General features: G+C 45.9%; 1 protein-coding gene across 1 annotated transcript in view; it reads left to right on the top strand.

Moving 5' to 3' along the window:
• The window catches only part of ASTL (astacin like metalloendopeptidase), a 43,551-nt gene extending 24,961 nt beyond the window's left edge, over window positions 1–18,590 (top strand). Inside the window, exons 6-11 of the mRNA XM_083180239.1 lie at window positions 10,099–10,280; window positions 12,751–12,832; window positions 14,051–14,199; window positions 15,645–17,150; window positions 17,232–17,360; window positions 18,559–18,590. Coding sequence (XP_083036365.1) covers window positions 10,099–10,280; window positions 12,751–12,832; window positions 14,051–14,199; window positions 15,645–17,150; window positions 17,232–17,360; window positions 18,559–18,590 — 2,080 coding nt within the window. The remainder of the gene's footprint in view (window positions 1–10,098; window positions 10,281–12,750; window positions 12,833–14,050; window positions 14,200–15,644; window positions 17,151–17,231; window positions 17,361–18,558) is intronic.
• The last annotated feature ends 1,639 nt before the right edge of the window (window positions 18,591–20,229 follow it).

The raw sequence follows: 20,229 nt of genomic DNA, 5'->3' as shown, positions 1-20,229 counted from the left end.
TGCAGCTCTGGGTCCACCTCTGGTTGTGATCCAGACATGTTAGCAACAACATTGTCACCTTCTAATACACCTTTATATACTGTTTGTGTATCCTGTTTGGCGGACATCAGCGGCAGCTGCGTTCCGTGCGTGAGCGTACGTCGCTGTTTTTTCGCGCCGCATACGGTGGCGGAAATTCCATTGTGTAAAACCTGGTGAAAGTTCGACATGAAATACTGGTCACCAATGCTAACATTGCATAGAATCTTCTGATACACCTGTGACTATTGCACAATACACATGCTATTTGCTAGCATTACATGACATTTGATTCATGACTACTGTGGTATTGTGGAGTTTGATTGCAAGCTAAAAGTAGCCCAATCCCTTAGATAATCCAGGCCACAAGTCATGCAATACTCATCTCTACTGTTATAGACCACACATGTGAGAGGCCTATAAATAGTGACTTGCTGCTAGAATCATTTGTCTCCAGATCTGGACTTGTCAGGGTCTAAGGTAAGCTCTTCCATGCTCCTTGTAGATATGATATCCATTAACAATGTAAGTGTATGAATGTATGCACCATTGCCTCACTGCCTACAGATTGTTGGGCCAGCAAAGTGCGTGTAGCATTATTGCAACATGTCACATGTTCACTATTTCACTCACAGGTCTTAAACCTGTGTGGGTTCATCTATTGCAGGACAACATGTCCCAGCAATAGATGAAATGTCTCATAGTACATGATGTCGGCAAAAAATGCTGACACCTTTATCTGTGTGTTTAGGACGGTGTGTATTGAGTTCATATTATTGTTACATCATTATAGAGTCAAATGGATCTGCGGGATTTCACGGGGCGGCCATCTATTGTACGTATTGAAGCCTACAAATCTAGTTGTAGTCGGATATGGCCATTATGTGCATAGGTGCATCAGTATTTATGTTCATTTCTTTATAGGTTGCTGAAGCAATGATGCGCTACATGGAGAGGAGGCTAAGGGCACTTGCGGCTCTCCCCACTCGTCGCCCAAGGAGGCCAGGACGTGCTAGAATCTATCGCACACGGGTGACTCTGTTTGCTATGCCCGATGATGAGGTACTTACTAGGTACCGGTTACCGCCACATGTAATTCTGGATCTGCTCACGTTAATTGAGAGCGATCTGGAACCTCTACACGGGATCACGACAGCAATTCCGCCTCACACACAGCTGCTGGCGGTGTTGCATTTCTGCGCCTCAGGATCATTCCAACAAGTAGTGGCAGTACTTGCTGGAATATCTCAGCCGGCCTTCTGCCGAATCCTGAGGCGTGTGACGTTGGCCATGTTCAGGCGCAAGGGGCACTTCATGGCCATGACATTTGCCACCGAGACCCTGCGCAGAAGCCAGCAGGCCTTCCATCAAATTGCTGGCTTCCCTAATGTGATAGGGGCTGTGGATGGCACCCATGTACCATTTGTGCCTCCATCTCGAAGTGAGAAGATATATAGGAACCGCAAATTGTTCCACTCACTGAACGTGATGGTGGTATGTGGCCCATCCATGGAAATTCTCGCCTTCAACTCGAAGTTTCCCGGAAGTGCCCATGACTCTCATGTCATCCGACAAACCGGGATATGGCAAAGACTCCAAGAGCTAGAAGGCCGTGATGCGTGGGTTCTGGGTGACTCCGGTTACCCATGTACGCCCTGGCTACTTACGCCGTATAGCTCCCCAGCACCTGGCCCACAGGAGGCATTCAATCGGGCGCATGTTGCCACCAGGCAAGTGGTGGAGCGCTCAATTGGCCTTTTAAAGGGACGATTTAGAGTGCTCCACCGCACTGGTGGTAACTTACAGTATGCGCCTGAAATGGTGTCGAGGATCGTGGGCCTGTGTGTATGTTTTCATAACATTGCTGTGCGGCGTGAGATACCCTTTGATGAGTGGGAGGTACCATCTGAGCCGCAAGATCCGCCCATGCGCCCATCCCGCGCCCCTGAATGCCGGAGGGGATACCAGCTGCGGGACTCTGTGGCGCAAAGATACTTCAGGTACATTTTATCTAGTTGACAGAACACAACAATTTTAGTAAAAATCACCCCTTCAAATAAGTACAGTGTGTTAGTTGTCAGTGTTACTAAACGAAAATTAGCCAGCATGCCCTCCTAATGGCAAATAAATAGTAGATATTTATCATATGTGCTTAGTTTTGGGGGAAGTTCAATATAGGTGCTCATTATTATACCTTGTACAAGGGATCTTATGTGTTTGTTATATCTTCATTATTGTAGTTGATACTATCCCTGATGACTGGTGAGTACATTGATTTATTCTCTAATGTGTTGGGGATTTTTTCCTGTGTTGATGTATGATTTGTTTGCAGATATATATATATATATATATATATATATATATATATATATCTATATATATGATATTTGAATTTCTTAACATGTTTCAACATTTCAAGGAGCAGGCAGCCAGGCAGCCAGGCAGCCAGGCACCCAGGCAGGCAGGCAGGCAGGCAGGCAGGCAGGTCTGGTGTATAATGCTGGTCTCAGGATACCTGCAAGTATGTGTATGTGTCTTTTAAACATAAATGTACGCATACACATAGATGCATAGAGTAAGTAATGCTAACTACAGCTATGCGTTGCTAAGCTATAGCACGCGTTGCTTGGCGGAGCGAGGCGTCATTGGATTTGCTAAGTGCATACACACTGTGTTTTATATATATCAGATTTGTTCATTGCCATACATCAGCACTACTGTTTTGAAGGCATGCGAATTTGTCACCATTTGTGTTGGCGCAGAGACGCTGTTCATGTAAAGATGAACAATAAAGTTATTAACACAAATAACTGTGATAAACCAATGCCACCACCTGATTGGTTGATAGATGCCATTGTTAACATGGCGGAGACACGAAGGGCAGACCCCTTTTCACCTGCGGAGCTGAGGGTTCTGGTCTCCGTCATGGAGACAAGGCTGGGCCGTGCGGGGCCCTTTATCAGTAACCGCCATAAGCGGAGGGCCTATGCTGCGGCAGGGCGCCGTATTTACGCCCGCACTCGGGTGCGGAGGTCCATCGGGCAGCTCGAGAGGCGGTGGTCGGACCTCCGCAGGCGCCAGCCCCAGCTGCTAGAGCAAATCAGGGGCGAAATTGCTGATTGTGAGTATTTTAGCTATGAAATTTCGCACTTACAACATAGCATATATAAACAATAAAATGTGTCTCATGATAAGTGGGTGTCCATGGGTTTAAAAGTCCATAGACTGTTATGTGTGCTTCTTCCTGGTTAACATGCAGTCATGTGGCTTTTATATGTAATGACATAGCATTGAGGATTCTGATGCATACAATGTGCCAGATCTAATATGTGTTACACATTGATAAATGCCAGGGTTTTAATGTTTGAACAAATTACTAACAATCACATAATAATTTAAATGTCACATTTTGGAGCCCATTAACAGTAAGGAGCTACTTTCCTGCATCGTTTGCCATCATTATCACCCTTCCATGTATGTCTTGTTATGGATTAATACATGTGCCCCAATGACCCGACATTGACCATGATTTTTTTTTCTACCACACAGCACGAGCCCAAGCCCGACAGGCACGTGAAGAGGCCGAGGCAGCCCTGGCCCAGGAGGAGGCCCAAGACCCTGAGGAGGAGGTGGCGGCAAGGGTGGAGGAGGAGGAAGTGGAGGAGGAGGAAATGTTGGAGGAGCAAGTGGAGGAGATGGTGGAGGAGATGGTGGAGGAGGTGGTGGAGGAGGAGGAGGTGCCTGAGGAGGTGGTGGTGGAGGAGGTGGAAGAGGAGTTGGTGGCAGAGGAGGAGGTGTTGGTGGCGGAGGAGGAAGTGGAGGAGGAGGTGGTGGTGGTGGAGGAGGAGGTGGAGGAGGAGGTGGTGGTGGTGGAGGAGGTGGTTGTGGCGGAGGAGGTGGACGAGGTCATGGTGGCGGAGGAGCTGGCGGAGGAGGGGGCTGAGGAGGCCACGGTTGCCCCAGAGGTGTCCGATTCCGAGGGGGAGGAGGCATGTCAGGCCCCGGAGTCACATCTGATCGGTATGTTTACATAATGCATCATTCATGAAGTAGTTGTACTGGTATTTGTTATGTAGCACTGGTGATGATAAATGTTGTTACAATACTATTAATACAGACCCCAAAGTGGGTAGCTACAGATACAGGTACGGGTTAGATGGGGTGTCCAAGGCATCCCTTTCATCCAGGACACCTCTGAATTACACAGGTTTGTGGGATGGCTTGGAGCTCCATTTTGACTGCCACATAACCGTTGTAGATAAACAGGATCCTGGAGTAAAGGGATGAGTGGATCATTTGTGGATTAAATTCACCTGCTGCAAGCGTTGATTATGACCCATCAAATAGTGGAATCTATATTGTTGGTGAATGTTATTTCTAAACTATAGGATGTATGCTATAAATGGAGTATGGGCCGGCCTACCTTGGAATGGAGTCACAAGTTGCCAGTGTCCCAGGAGCCTCCTCTACCTAAACACCCCCTGTAGTTCAGATTGTTTTTTTGCCGTCACAGAATTGTAGGTTGGTTTAGACAGAATTATGATTTGGAGGATGTGTACTGTGCATTCCTGACATTTGCATAACTCCCATGCCACGAACCATCACTGAACTTAGACTGAGGAGATTGTGACAAGTTCTTATTGACGGAGGCCATGACATGCTTGTCATTGGTTAGTCATGGGTGGGTTGTGACTGAGAAGAAACACTATGACTGTTATGTCTTCTGCAGAGTAAAGGGTAGAGGGACAAAAACACAGTATGTAGTAAATAAGTGTGTATGTATGTAGATATGTATGTGTCATATCTATTTATCTATGTGTGTCTCTATCTCTCTACATAGATATATATATATACACATGTCACCTAGCATTTGTGCAATTTATGTAGCAGTATGTGAAATGTATGCATGAATATCATGACTAATTTTTGCCCCTTTGACATGCCCACAGATGACACCACACCGGCAGATGAGGGAGTTATTGGGGCCCTCCTGCGGGCGGAGCACCATTTGAGGCTCTTACTAGCAGATCTGCAGGACCTTCGCGATCTCCTGATATAATTTATAATTTTATATTTTGTGATTGACATGTTAATTTTGGTTTATAATAAATGTTTTATGCAAGTTCACAGTTGTTGGTTTTCTTTGCACATTAAACAGTATATGTGTAGATTGTTTATAATCTTTTACACAGGGTCTAATAGAAACCATTGCACTTCAATTGCTGTAAGGGTTAATGTGTGCAATGCATGTGTTAGGCATGCTTGTAAGGATATATTGGCATCTAATTGATTCCAATTCCAAATAAGAAGTTTTTTATGAGGATAGGTAATTGAATAAGTGGGTCATGTGATGTATTGCAGAAGATACATAATAGTGGGTTGTTTGGCGTAAATACTCCGCTTACGTGCGGTAGCACCGCTTGGCTCCCGTTCGGATGCGGTATTCCCGAGCATACTCTGTAATACTCTGTAATACCGTGCAGAATCTGAGTGTTTCTCCCGCACACGCATGGTTTGTATGTCGTCCGTAAACACGCCCTGTTCTTAAAGAGTGAGTCCGTCCGAATGCGGAGGACCCGTGGGCGTTTCTACGGACGATGGCCGCACGCGGCAGAACACCGTGGCGTGCGGACCGCTCCGTAAGAATGCGGGAATATCCGCACCGATCAGAATAAGGGCCATAGTGTTGTCACTTATTCACGGTAAATTGATAAATTTTAGTTTTATGAATTTTGATTAGAGCCAAAAATAATTAACTTTCAATGGACAGAGATTATTCATAATATTAGAACATGGAGCAAAATAAAATAATTGGTGTGCTGTAACCCATAGCAATAAATAGGATGCCGGCTTTTAGCTGCCTTTTGTAATCCGGCTAATGAAAGCCAAATATATGGCTGCCATAGGTTAAAGTTCATGTCACTTTTGCCAGTTAATGAAGTAGCCTTTGTGCTGCTTATGTGCAAGTTTAGACTACTAGGGAGGGTATCTTTACAGGCAACAGGGGTCAGGCATATACCCTAATTCAACGTACCTGATATTAGCTATCTTAAGGATGTAACTACCGTAGGTGCAGCTGCTATGGGGCCCAGAGCTGAGTGGGACCCATCTTCCCTGTTAAATATATAAATATATATATATATATATATATATATACTAGGTGATTCATCGCGCCCTACGGGCGCTCTTCACACCGTCGTAAGGGGCTGCGCCCCCTTAATTTGTGAACGTTTGTATATGAGAAATATGGTTAGAATTGTATGAAAGATGCCCTGTATTGCAACTTAGGTGTCCGCGAATCGCGGGAGGGGGGGGTCGTGGAGGGTGCCGCGAATTGCAGGAGGGGGGGTCGCGGGGGGTGCAGCGAATTGCAGGAGGGGGGGTTGTGGGGGGGTGGATGCTGCGAATCGCGGGAGGGGAGGGATTGCAGAGAATCGCGGGAGGGGGGTCGCGGGGTGGGTTGCCGCAAATCGCGGGAGGGGGGTTACGGGGGCGGGGGTTGCGGCAAATCATGGTACGGGGGGTCGCGGGGGGTGTGCCGTGAATCACGGGAGGGGGGTCACGGGGTGGGGTGCCGAGAATCGCGGGGGTGTGTGTGCCGTGAATCGCGGGAGCGGGGGGAGGGGGGGTGGGGGGGGTGTGTGACGCGAATCGCCACAAGAAAAAATCAACACAGAAAGGTCAACACATGTAAATGTTGACATAAGTGTGGCACTTCATTGGTGTCCATGTCGACACATGAGAATGAATATGAAAACATTCAAAAAATGAAAAAAAAAACTTCAAAAACTCATGTCAACCTTTTTCATTGTCGACCATAGCCATGTCAGTGTTTTCCATGTGCAATTTAATTCTGGAGCTGCCGCGAATCGCGGGGGGGTGCCGCGAATTGCGGGAGGGGGGGTTACGGGGCGGGGGTTGCGGCGAATCATGGGAGGGGGGGTCGCGGGGGTGTGCCGTTAATCACGGGAGGGGGGGGTCACGGGGTGGGGTGCCGAGAATCGCGGGGGAGGTGTGTGTGTGTGTGCCGTGAATCGCGGGAGTGGGGGTTGTGGGGGGGGGGGTGGGGGGATGGTGTGACGCAAATCGCCACAAGAAAAAATCAACACAGAAAGGTCAAAACATGTAAATGTTGACATAAGTGTGGCACTTCATTGGTGTCCATGTCGACACATGAGAATGAATATGAAAACATTCAAAAAATTAAAAAAAAAACTTCAAAAACTCATGTCAACCTTTTTCATCGTCGACCATAGCCATGTCAGTGTTTTCCATGTGCAATTTAATTCTGGAGCTGCCGCGAATCACGGGGGGTGCCGCGAATTGCGGGAGGGGGGGGTCGCGGGGTTGGGTGCCGCGAATCGCGGGGTTCCGGTGGGGGGTTGCCGCGAATTGCGGGAGGTGGGGGGTCACGGGGGGTGCCGCGAATCGCGGAGGGGGGGGTTGCGGGGGTGTGTGACGTGAATCGCCACAGGAAAAAATCAACACAGAAAGGTCAACACATGTAAATGTTGACATAAGTGTGCCACTTCATTGGTGTCCATGTTGACACATGACAATGAATATGAAAACATTCAAAAAATGAAATAAATCTTCAAAAACTCATGTCAACCTTTTTCATTGTCGACCATAGCCGTGCCAGTGTTTTGCATGTGCCATTTAATCCTGGGGCTGCCGCGAATCGCGGGGGGTGCCGCGATTTGCGGGAGGGGGGGGGGGGGTTGCGGGGGGTGGGTGCCGCGAATCGCGGGAGAGCGGGGTTCATGGGGGTTCCGGTGGGGGGTTGCCGCGAATTGCGGGGGGGGGGGGGGTCGCGGGGGGGTGCCGTGAATCGCCGGAGGGGGGGTTGCGGGGGGTGTGACGCGAATCGCCACAAGAAAAAAATCAACACAGAAAGGTCAACACATGAAATAAATCTTCAAAAACTCATGTCAACCTTTTTCATTGTCGACCATAGCCATGTCAGTGTTTTGCATGTGCCATTTAATCCTGGGGCTGCTGCGAATTGCGGGGGGGGGGGGGTGCCGCGAATCGCGGGAGGGGGGTCGCAGGGGGTGTGCCGCCAATCGTGCAAGGGGGGGTTCTTTTTGCCGCGAATCGCGGGAGGGAGGTCGCGGGGGGGGTGTTTTTTCCGCGAATCGGGAGGGGGGGGGGGGCACGGGGGAGGGTTTGCCGCGATTCGCGGGAGGGGGGGGTCGCGGGGTGGTGGTTATGCCGCAAATTGCGGGAGGGGTCGTGGGGGGGTTCTTTTTGCAGCGAATCGTGGGAGGGGGGGTCGCGGGGGAGTTTTTGGTGCGAATCGCGGTAGGGGGGGTCGCGGGGGAGCGGGTGTTTTTGCCGCGAATCGCGCGGGGGGGGAGGTTTTGCCGCAAATCGCGGGAGGGGGGCGCTCACCTGGTGGCTGTGGAGTAGCAGTGCTGGGCAACATGGGAAGGCAGTGGGTGTCTGGCACTGTCTGTGGGCTCACTGGGCTGGTTCTCTGTCACATACCTCCCAACATGACCCTCTCCAGGAGGGACACAATGCTCTGTTTCTAGACTTCCCCTTAATGTATGATTGCCATCACCTGTTTTAAACAGGTTAATTTCTCAGAAAGGTGTTCAGCACAGATGAAGGCAATCACACATTAAGAGGAAAGTCCAGGAACAGAGCGTTATAGACACAGACACCCACTTTGAGTGACAGATGTAGCCAAATATATAGGAGATATATATATATATATATATAAAAACACACCTGTAACTTAATCACCATTGGTTGGTATATAGGGGCCTTTACAATCATTTGCTATGGGGCCTACAAATATCTAATTATGCCCATGAGCTATCTGTTTTGACCTCAGCTATTCTTAGTTACCTGTCTCAGTCTGGTACCTTGGTACTGCATTCGGTGATTCCTGGTTTGACGTTGGCTTTTCGTGCAACCTGGTTCTGCCTTCTACATGGTACTTTGCCTTCTGATTTGTACTTACCTAGTTACATAGTAGTTAAGGTTGAATAAAGACTTGTGTCCATCTAGTTCAACCTACGTTTTTATAATAACTTATCCGTTGCTTTATAGTATGTTCTAATATTTTAAGACAGATTGGGTTTCTTATTTGTACCCATGGATGTTATTAACCAGTAAGTGTTTGTCCAACCTTATTTTGAATGTATTTATTGTGTCTGCCGACACCACCTCTCCAGGAAGAGAGTTCCAGAGTTTAACTGCTCTGACCGTAAAGAAATTTTTTTCTACTAGCTGAACAAAATCTTTTTTCTTCTAATCTAAACTTGTGCCCTCTCGTCCTAGATTCCTGTCTAGCAGAAAAAAGGGTGTTTGGCAGTTCTTTATATTGGCCCCTGATATATTTGTACATGTTGAGCATATCCCCCCTTAAACGTCTCTTCTTTAATGTAAATAGACCTGGCTTGTGGACTATCACAGTGCGCCTGACTATATACTTCCAGCTCCACTACTGATCTTTCCAGCACCAGTGCAATGGATCCTAGGCAGAGGGCAGCATCCTGCGTGTCGGGTGTAGCCAAGTTCAAACATCCTTGCGGGGATCCCTGGTGAATACCAGCAGCATGTTGGACTCCATACCTGTTCTGGGTTTCTGCCACTCTCAAAGTAAGGGCTATCATGCGATAGTGATTTGTGACACTCAACACTTTTTAGCTCCAGGCCCATGTGGTCCTTATTCCCAGGGCCATTAAAAGGTATGTGCCAGTGGTGCCTTGCCCACAGCTCATCTGCACTGTGGGCGCACAGCTGGCATCCACCTAGTCTGCAGAACAGGTGCTCTGCCCAGCTGCTGTGGGGAGAGAGGTCGGCGCTGAGGAACAGAGAACCTGAGACTTCAAAAGTCCCATTGAAGCAATGGGCGGCTGTCGATTTAGCCGAGAGAGCCATCTGTCCCGGCTCTCAGCCAATTGGCTGCTTTCCTATTGATTTCAAAGGGAAAGCCACTGATTGGTGTGCACTGTCCAAATTTTCAGTGTGGGGCTGGCACCAATTCCCTTTGTGACACAGAAAATAAGTAGTTACGGCACTGATAGAATAGTGTTGTAATAATCATGTGACTCTTGTGTTTTCCAGCTGCTATTCAAGTGTTGGTCGCACCGGGAAGAAGCAAGTGGTGTCTCTGTCCTTTGAATGCCTGCAGAAGGGGAAGGGGGTTGTCCTACATGAACTGATGCACGTGGCTGGATTTTGGCATGAACACTCTCGAGCAGACCGTGATCTCCACATCTATATAAACTGGAAATCCATAATGAGCGGTAGGACCAAAATCCATCCCCTATATATTTCTCCTCCCCAAAGCCAGATGTTTAAGAAATGGGCAGTACCCTAATAATACGCACATGTGAGGTAGAAACCTAGGAGGACTCCTAGGTGCACCAAGTCACATCAGTCCCTCACTCTGGGGGAGATGTATCAAACCATCTTTAGATGGTGTTATCCAATAGATGCCTATGGGCTTCTTTTTACTTTTCCCCACTGAGAGGGGATACAATAGGAAGTCTCTCAGCACCACCCATGGCACGTGTATCGTTTTTGGAAGTTTGGTCATAGTTTTAATTGTGCTGCATCCTGCTTTCAGAGAGCTAGCAAGGGCCTTCAAGATAAGCGATGATAATATGTTTCCAAAGTGTTTGCATTTAGACTTGATCGCTCATCTGCAAATTTGCGAATGACTGTGAGTACGTAGCCGTCGCTCGGACAGACCGAAAACCTGACCTCGTCTAATTCTGTCATTGAATTGCGAAAATATTGCTATCCGCTATCCTATCGCACAGTCATACGCAATTCATGAACCATCAAATGATTTTTGAATTATGTACAAAATGGCTGTCGCTGACGTCACACACCCTCCCTTAAAACACCTTGGCATGACTGTGTTTGTTCTGACACTCCCAGAAAATGGTCATTTACCACCCCCAAGTGCTGACTTCCTGTCAGTCAAATTGTAAGGGGATTGCCAATTGATATTTTCACAATTTTTGTCCCTACTTTGACTCTACGATCTGTGCGCATGCGCAGTCATTCGATAATTGAATGGATTGCGAAATTTGCACAATAGTGATATAGGGCCAGATGCATTAAGCTTCAAAAGTGATAAAATGGAGAGTGATAAACAACCAGCCAATCAGCTCCTTCCTGACATTTTTCAAACCTGACCTGTGACATGGCAGGTAGGAGCTGATTGGTTGGATGTTTATCACTCTCCATTTTTATCACTTTTGAAGCTTAGTGCATCTGGCCCCAAATCTGAATCCGGCCCTTAGTGTGGGGTTGTAGCTTCCGTCTTCAGATGTAATATTTCCCACATGCCTAATTTCAGTGTGTTTTTGACTCCTCCTTGTTTTATTACCTTTCTTCTCCCAAAAAGAAAGCTCTTCTGAGTAGTTCACTGACCAGGGCCAGTGTCTGAGTGCTTGAGCTGACCGTGTTCAATATACATATTACAGTGACCATTTTTGTACCAGTTTCTGCTAAAGTACTGTAAATCCAACAGCTATTGCAGTGTTTTCATGGAGGTGAGGTGTTTATGTTGTCACTGTAATTATAAGGCTTTTCTTTGTCACTTGTGTTATGGACAATAATTGGGGGAATTCCATCTTAACGTATTTGCCCATGGCCCAGTAATTGTAGAGGCCTTTGAGCAGAGACCTCCGGAGCTTCTTCAGAGGCAGATAGAAAATGCCGTAATTGAGAAATACACACAGAATGGTCAGGCAGCCTTCTCAATCTACATTTCAGCCTGAAGCTGGACAGTAAAGAGCTGACTGGTGGATGGCTGGAGCGACCCACCAAAGTACTGACGACCATTTATTGTATGGAGCAGGGCTAAGTTATAATTTTTCCCATTTATTCCAGTGAATAAGTATATAGGGGTCCCATTTAGTGACAGTGGTGCTGAGAGGGGTCGGGTACATTTTACCCACGTTCGCGTCTGATAGACTGGCCCGCTACCCTTTTCCCTTGTTGGAGAGAGCCAGGCAAGGAGAGAGAGATGCTCAGTGCTGTGGAGAGAGGCAACTGCAGCAGCAACCTGTCCTCTCTCTCACATCCGGTGGTCCTGCTATATATGGGCTGTCATTATAATATTGACATCACATTGGGGCTGATATTACCCCATTGTTCTTGTACCTGAGACAGAGTGTTTTTCGGGCAGTGGTCCATTTTTTAGCCCCAAATTTGGTGGCGACATATTTGCTCTCACATTTTCAACTTTTGTGAACATTGATCTTGTCATTGGAGTATATATGTTTTTTTTCCCTGAAGTACCAATTGGTTTGCTAAACTTGATGCTTTCTAAGCCCCTGATGAAGTCAACTTTCTGACGAAACGCGTTGGGCCTATCGCTCGTTGGAAGAACATTCATTTGCTTGTTGTGGCAAATGTGTCACTGTATTTTTCATGTTATCCATGGGGCATCTTTTTGTTAAATGTACGTTTCTTTTAATTGTGTATAATTATTCATAGTGCACCCTGAACCTCTTTATTCTCATCTCTAAAACTTTCTTGGGTCCCGTCTTATAGGGAATTCTGTGTGCGCGGTTTGGGTCCCTTTGTATCTCTATTTTTATATATATATATATATATATATATATATATATATATATATATATATATATATATATATATATATATATATATATATATGTGTGTGTGTGTGTATGGTATGATCAATCTGTCTTGAGCTCTGTTGTAAGCCTATCCCTTTTTCTATATTTTCCTTTACAGGGTATGAACGGAACTTTTGCAAGTTTGAGACAACAAACATGCTGGTGGATTATGCGTATGACTCCATCCTTCATTACTCCAGGTAGGTCTAGCTCAATTCCTGGACTTTAAGACCAATATTCATTGTGTCTACATTAAAGGGCATTTCTGGGGAGCTCTGCCACCACTGGGGCTTCGCTTTGGCGTAACCCCATAGAAGCTTATAGGCTTCCCTTCGTGTCTCCCCCACCGCCCTCCCCTCACCTGTGTCGGGGCATCCTCCTGCTGTGCTTCCCGCACCAGTGACCTCCTCCCTGCACCCGGAAGTGGGGGAAGGGAGGAGGAAATGGAGCACACACAAAGCGGGTAAGGGTTCAGGGAGGGAGGGGGGACCCGATTATTAACAATGCGAGTGCCGACGATGTGCAGCCGGAGTTATTCAAGAATCCTGCCCAATATGTTTAACTTTGTTTTTAACATCTGTAGAAGTAACGGTCTGTGGAGAAGATGTAATTTTACAGGCTGTGTTTGTAAAATGACAGGAACAGACTGATTGGTACTTTGGAGGTTATTCAAACCTGATCGCTGCTCTGAGAAATTTCACCCACCCGGTGCAATATACTGTCTCTGTCTGCCACCCATAATAGCTGCTGCCCCCAAGCCTGTGCCTAGTGACAAATCCGGCCCTGCATCTTCCCACATTGTTTATCTGTCTGTGTCCTTGAAAATGCATGCCTATGTTTTCCCTGAGTCTCCCAGAAAATGGCTGGTGACCACCCCTTAAACACCAGCTTCCTGTTAATTAACTTGTGTACGACTTGCGATCAGAAAAGAAGCTGGATTTTTGTCTGGTAGATAATTTAGAAGTGCAAGCTATTTTGGCGCAGGCACCTTATTAACCGATGCTATACATAGACTATTTAATCATTTACCTGAGCCGCTGTCTCAATGGGGCTTCCAGACAAAGATCTCTATCTTGCAAGCATACTCTCTCTGCAGTCTATTTGTGTTACGCTGGCCATACAGATTGATTGTCATAAACCTGGTAATGGATGAGAGCAAATGACAGTTGACCATTTGCTTTGAAATTCTAGAAAGCTGCCAAAAACCGTAATTCAGATACTACCAGGTTTTTTTCCAATCTGACAATCAATCTGTAGATGTATGGCCGCTTAACCTGGTAAATCAGACAGCAGAACACCTATGGGAACTCTGTATGCTTTCGGAAATGGAGGGACCACCGTAGAGGTCTCCAGTACCTTTGTACATTCAATGACAGATAGACCCTTATGCATTTAAACCACTATTCTTTTCATTGTAGCAAAGCATTCAGCAAGGACGGGAGTTCCACAATCTTGCCCTTAGGTGGTCATACTGAAAGGGAGATTGGCCAAAGGTTAAAGCTCAGCGCCTCCGACATCCTGAGGGTCAACAAATACTATTACTGCTGGCAATATACACCGTCACCTGGTAAGAAGAATTCTTAGACAAAGCATTCAAATATCCTGTAATACACGTCACACCAAGGGCCTGATTCAGACCTGCTCGCTAGGCTGCGTATATCCGGAGCCTAGCGAGCAGGTTAACGCTGCCCCGGCGAATGCACGCCCCCGCCACCTTAATCCCCTCGCTACGCTGCGAGAACATGTGTGCGCATACACATCCGCTCACCTCCGCTTACACATCCGCTTACCTGCGCCCGCACAGAGGAATAATCATTCTGTGGTTGAATGAATTTTCCTCTGTTTGCAGCCAGAACTTCTCTGCTGCATGATCGTCTCTGAATTGGGGGCGGGTGCTGACACCATGTGACGTCATTAGCCTGCCCGAGCAGGCAGGGGCATGTCTGCCTTCGCTGGGGTCCGGCCAGCGTTTTTATCGGCGTGTCTATGAAACCCCGGAACGCCCCCTGCCTGTCAATCAGTCAGCGAGTGCCCCGATGAATGTAAATTTTCCTGACGGTGCTTGCTGCAGGGATCTGCATGTCCGCATTGGCGCCTCTATACATGTGCAGTGCCCCACCATCGGAGATAGGGCCAAACGCTCTGCTCAACTAGCAGGTCTGAATTGGCCCCTAAGGGTGAGACTACACAAATTTTTATGGACCGCTGTGACACCGGGTACAGAAGGAGGAATCTATAAGTGCCTTTGCAGCGGCAAAAGGGACGTGGCCTTAATGGGGAGGAATGTGGTTTCATAGCCCTGACCCCTCTTTACGTCACTCCAAAAGTCATATATAAATTCATCAAGGAGCCCAGACCATGCACCCTCTAATGGTTATCCAAGCCTCTGTGGCAGCTGGCCATACCCTCTCTGGAGATTGGCCACACCAATAAACATAGGCCCCTATCACTACAGTTTCCCATTGGTCCCTTCATGCCCTAGTCCAACACTGATGTTACCTTATACTGCACAGGACTAGAATGAATTTTGCACTAGCATTACTTGCTGTATATATTTATGAAGAAGCCCAACTAATGATTGGCCAAACCAATGTATTAGCTGACCACACCCCCCCCATTTGGATTTAAGCTCGAGTTACCCCACCCAGCTTTATTTAGTTCCTTTCACCAGGAACATTATTCTGCAATGTATTCCGAGTATTTAACAGTAGCTGGTAATTAGTATAGGAAGTTAAGTCTGATTCAGCTATGCTTTGTAGTTCACTGCATAATTAATAAAAGTGTTGGCTGAAGCTAATCTGCTGTGTATGTGTGCAGGTGACTACACAACTACACTGCATCCATCAAAGTTTTACTGAAGAGATGGAAAATGTACCCGGAGATATTGATTTGCACATGTTCTTCAGTTGTACACACTGAGCACATTCATGATGAGCAATTATAATTTACAATGCTACAACTGTATTCTAAGCATATAAGAAACTTCTTACTTTGGATGCTAATCTCTTGCAGGTGACCATGAAATACTGACCCGTGACTCTCCTGCAATTGGTTTTGAATGTCCCCAAGCAACCTTAAATGAAGAGGTGAAACCCACTGGGGAATTCAGCCAAACTGACCCGGCTACGTCCTGCCCCATCACTGATATATCTGAACTGTTCTCCACCAGCCGGCAATCCCTGATCAGCCCAGCTCCCACGTTCCCCTACACTGACAAATCTAAGCTCCAAACTGCACTAAATGGAATCGCTCAAGAAGTTTCTATTTCTGCTTTAAAATCCAATACCACACACCCGATTTCAGAGACAAGTGGCCATAACTTAAACCGTGGGAAACCCACACCCTGGTCTGCTACAAACATGGCTGTGTCCATGGTTTCCGAACGTCGGTCAAGAGTTGGGGATGTCTGGAATGCATCATTTGGAATAGTTACTGGCTTAGATAGAACAGGAGTTTTGGAACAATCTACAAAAATGAATGAGCCTGATACATTTGTAACTGGCAGCTCCAAAGAACAACTGGAAAAGCACTTTACTACTGCACTTACGGGACACCAAGAAGGGAGCGCTGTTACTGAAGCTGCCCTAGACTTCGATAGAGAAACAACAAAGCCTGCATCGGATAAACTAGAAGAAGAAACCTTTTCATTCGTACCCAGTACCCAAAGTACTAACCAACTACCAAGCTGGACTCCTGTAAACCTGGTTAGCACAGTTCCTGTCACTTCTCCAGCTACTGTACTTGAGCTTCAGTCGAGTACCAGGGATGAGTGGGGAATATCTCTGAAAAGCAGCACCCATGTAAGTGCTACATTAGAAGAAAAGGAAAGCACTGACAATGCAACCGTGCAGGGAACATTTATGGCAAGGAAGACGTTTGCCACCACTACAGATTTGCCAACTATAAGTGCCCGTTTATTGACTGATGTGGTTTCACAGACCTCTGTTTTCGTTCCAAAAGGCACGATGCCAAGCCTTGAAATAAGAGCCACTATCACTCAGACACCTGCAGGTTTGCAAAGCACACGGACACCAGAGCAGACTACCAGTGAAGACCTACGGAAGTCTTCTCCACATGTTGTTGCATTTAATTCTACAGTAGATCCAGATTATGCCAACCTAAAACATGAGCCCAGAAAAGTTGTTTGTAAAAGGTCCTTGTCAGAATCGGAGGGATCACATGGCGCTAGAACTGATCAAAGATGGATACTAAATCGTTTACACACCAACACAAGAAAGGCTGTAGTGGCCACATTGGGTCATAAGGTTCAGAAAGGCAGAAGTGCCTTACACAATTTGTTTTCCCAAATAATGATTTCTGCATCTCTTCCAAGCTTACATAAAGTTATACAGCAAATGCGTTATCTGGGAAGAAGTTTAAAGGTAAAGACCAATTCTGGGCCTGTCTGTGGCTTTGAGCATGGGTTGTGTGGGTGGAAACAAAGTATTAATGATGATTTGGACTGGAGTCTGTCTTGGGGAAGTCTGAATCCTTACACTGGCTATTTCCAACCTGCAGGTAAGTGTCTGCCTTTCACTTCAACGGTGGTTCAGATTTAAAAGGTCTTTTTTTTCAATTCCGTTTTCTTTTTTTTTTTAGGGTTCCATCTGTCTCTAAAGAGCAGTCCTACGGATCTGTCCATGGAACAGAAGGCTTTGCTTATGAGACCTATAATCCAGCCCTTCAGCTGTATGTCATTCTGGTATGGTTCCCGACATAGTATTATGGGTGAGTTAGGGAGTGTGGAGGAACACTTTGCAATGAAACTTGGCCCAACCGCTCCTATCCAGCTTTGTCATATTGTGCATTATTTCTAAATCCTTTAAGATGTACATTAGTATTAGAGGACGTTCTAAGAAGAGGAAAATGAATCTAGAATAGTCTTGAAAAACTGTAAGACCGTCTTCAATATTTACAAGGGACTTTCCAGCAGTCTTTATGTTGCTTCCCTTAACTACTTCTTTAATATTCACTTATGCACATACAGTAAATCTTAAACTTGATAAAACATAACCATAGAGATGGATCAATACTTCCTTTATAGGCTTAAATATGCAATACATTAGCAGTCATATCTAAATGCCATGCTATGCAGTCCTATCCTTATGTATCCCTCATATTATCCCTATAGATTGTAAGCTAGCGAGCAGGGCCCTCCTACCTCTGTCGGTTTGTTACTACCCAGTTTGTTTTATCACGGTTTCCTGTTGTAATGCGCAATGGAATCTGCTGCGCTATATAAGAAACTGTAAATAAAGAAATTATTGTATTATAAAGTCTGTCCCCTTTTAAATGGACATATCAAATTCCCAATAATAGAGTGGTTTCCTTAAGGCAGTAGTTCCCTGCACTTCTCTTGTAAAGGAGTGTTCGGGCGCACTATGAGGTTTTTAACTCTCACGAAGTCAGAGTGCAGTTTGCAGTGTGATGCAGCTGTAGCTGACATCGCAACGCCACGTGGCTTGGATGATGCCGCTGAGGTCTGTGTGTGCAGTGCGGTAATAGTGCGGCTATGCAGCAAATGTTGGGGCAGATGTATTAAGCCTGGTAAATGTGATAATGCACCAGCCAATCAGCTGTGTTTGAAAAATGACAGCCGGGGCATTATCACCTCCCTCTTTATCTCTTCACCAGGTTTGATACATCTGCCCTGTTATCTCCGTCTCTGTGTTCTGACAGGTAAGGTAGCGGCTATGTGGAAGCTCTTTTACTCCTAATTTCGTGTCCCGTCCACAAGGGGTGTGGAAGAGTCGCTGTAACGGCCCAGACACGTTTTGCTCCCGATGGGAGCTTTATGAAAAAATCCTTCTTTTGTGCCAAGAATAACTCTGCATCTGTTTTTCAGCATTCAACAAATGAAACAAGTGGGCTATTCTTACTGTTATACAAAGAGACATTTTTATTTATGATGTTATGCTTCCAATAGGAGACCTGGCCAAAATGAACTTAAAATCTTAAGATTCCACTAATTACTGTAGTGGCGATCTACTGTAACTGGCCATCAGTGTTGTGTGACTTGCAGGAATGGTTGTTGGTATGTAGGTTTATTGAAGAGAAACTCTTACTGACTTTCAAAGTTGTGGGTAGCCTGTGAAAAACGTAGGGGGTGCTTAATATGGAATATGGTGCTTAATATGAAGGCTTGTAGCATGCATGTTGAATACCTGTAGGCTGTACCTGTGTAACTGTTGAGGGGGTTGCAGGGAGTAGAAGATCAGCTAGACAGCAGCATACATGATGGAAGCTGGCATAGTTTAGCCAGTGGAATGCCAGCCACAGATTTGTGGTTATTCTGTAAATTACTGGCAAGGGTCAGGTGTCATATGTAATGGGTTATGTTCTGGATTTTTATAGAATGACAAAGTGAGTGTATGGCAGAGGTTCCAAAACGCAGTCCTCAAGGCATGGTTCAAGTTAGTATATCACGCTTGGCCACAGGCGACATAATTACCCTTCATTGCTGAGTCGTGGATTTACTTAAAACCTGGACTGGTCTGATGCCTTGCGGGCCTAGTTTGGTAACTCTGAAGTCATTTTCATATAGTTGTTGAGGCCCCCATTCACTAGTCCGACTTGTCTGAGGCACAAGCTGGACCTGATTTCCTGTGAACTCACCTTGCTGCTCCCCAGAAGTGCTTTCCTCTGACTTGACACTTTTAAATTTGATTTACAGTATTACATGTAAAAGAACTCTCAAGGAGCTGTCGGGGGAGTTCAAGATAAATTGAATGCGATACATTGGAGATGCTGAAAAGCACCCACCATGTGCACGGACAGCTGTACTTCCCATTTATCTTATGTGCAGCACGTCCAACCTCGGACTCCTACCCAATGCGCACGGGACCGCACAACGGATCATATGGGATGTCAAAACTTGCAATTTGGACACGATGCACCTGATTTCTCGGCCCGATTCGTTAGAATCGGGTGAAACGTGGCCAAATTGCAAGTGTATGGGCACCTTTTAGATTTAAATAGACTTCAGAAAATATATAAATTCTGGTCTGTGTCAGTGGTAGAGAGATGAGTGGGCTTCTTTTTGTTTCTGCAACTGGAGCTTTGCTTGCTACAGTGCGTACCATCTGTGTCGTTCACCTATATATGGCGTCGTCTGTGCAACACAGCCAATGCCTGATATATCTAAAGATATATCTGCACATCGTTCTGTGTGTACGGGCGATCCTCCAGAACATATCAGATGCTTTTCTTATCATTCGATGAGGAGAAGAAGAATACCAGACATCCACAATGTGATTCTGGTTACACACTATTAGATTATCGGGTAAATTTACTAAAGCTTCTAAAAGTGAAAAATGGTCGTGTTGCTCATAGCAGCCAATCAGAATCTTTCTATCATTTTCTAACATGCAACAGAGAATTTAAAAACAGAATCAACCACATATCATTTGTAGAAGTATTAGTATATTTACCCCAATATTTCTGGTAATGAATGGAGCAAATGACAACAGACCATTTACTTATTACACGACTGGCATAATTTCCTGCACCATTAAAACCTACAGTCTATATTCCCTACCACATATATAAGTGTATAATGTATTAAGCTATTGTTAATTTTGTTAGGCGTCAATTAACC

This window comes from Crinia signifera, chromosome 4, assembly GCF_055691185.1.
Source record: "Crinia signifera chromosome 4, ASM5569118v1, whole genome shotgun sequence".
In the NCBI taxonomy this organism is placed as follows: domain Eukaryota; kingdom Metazoa; phylum Chordata; class Amphibia; order Anura; family Myobatrachidae; genus Crinia; species Crinia signifera.
Note: the sequence above shows the minus strand (reverse complement) of the source record. Positions and strands in the feature narration are given on the sequence as shown.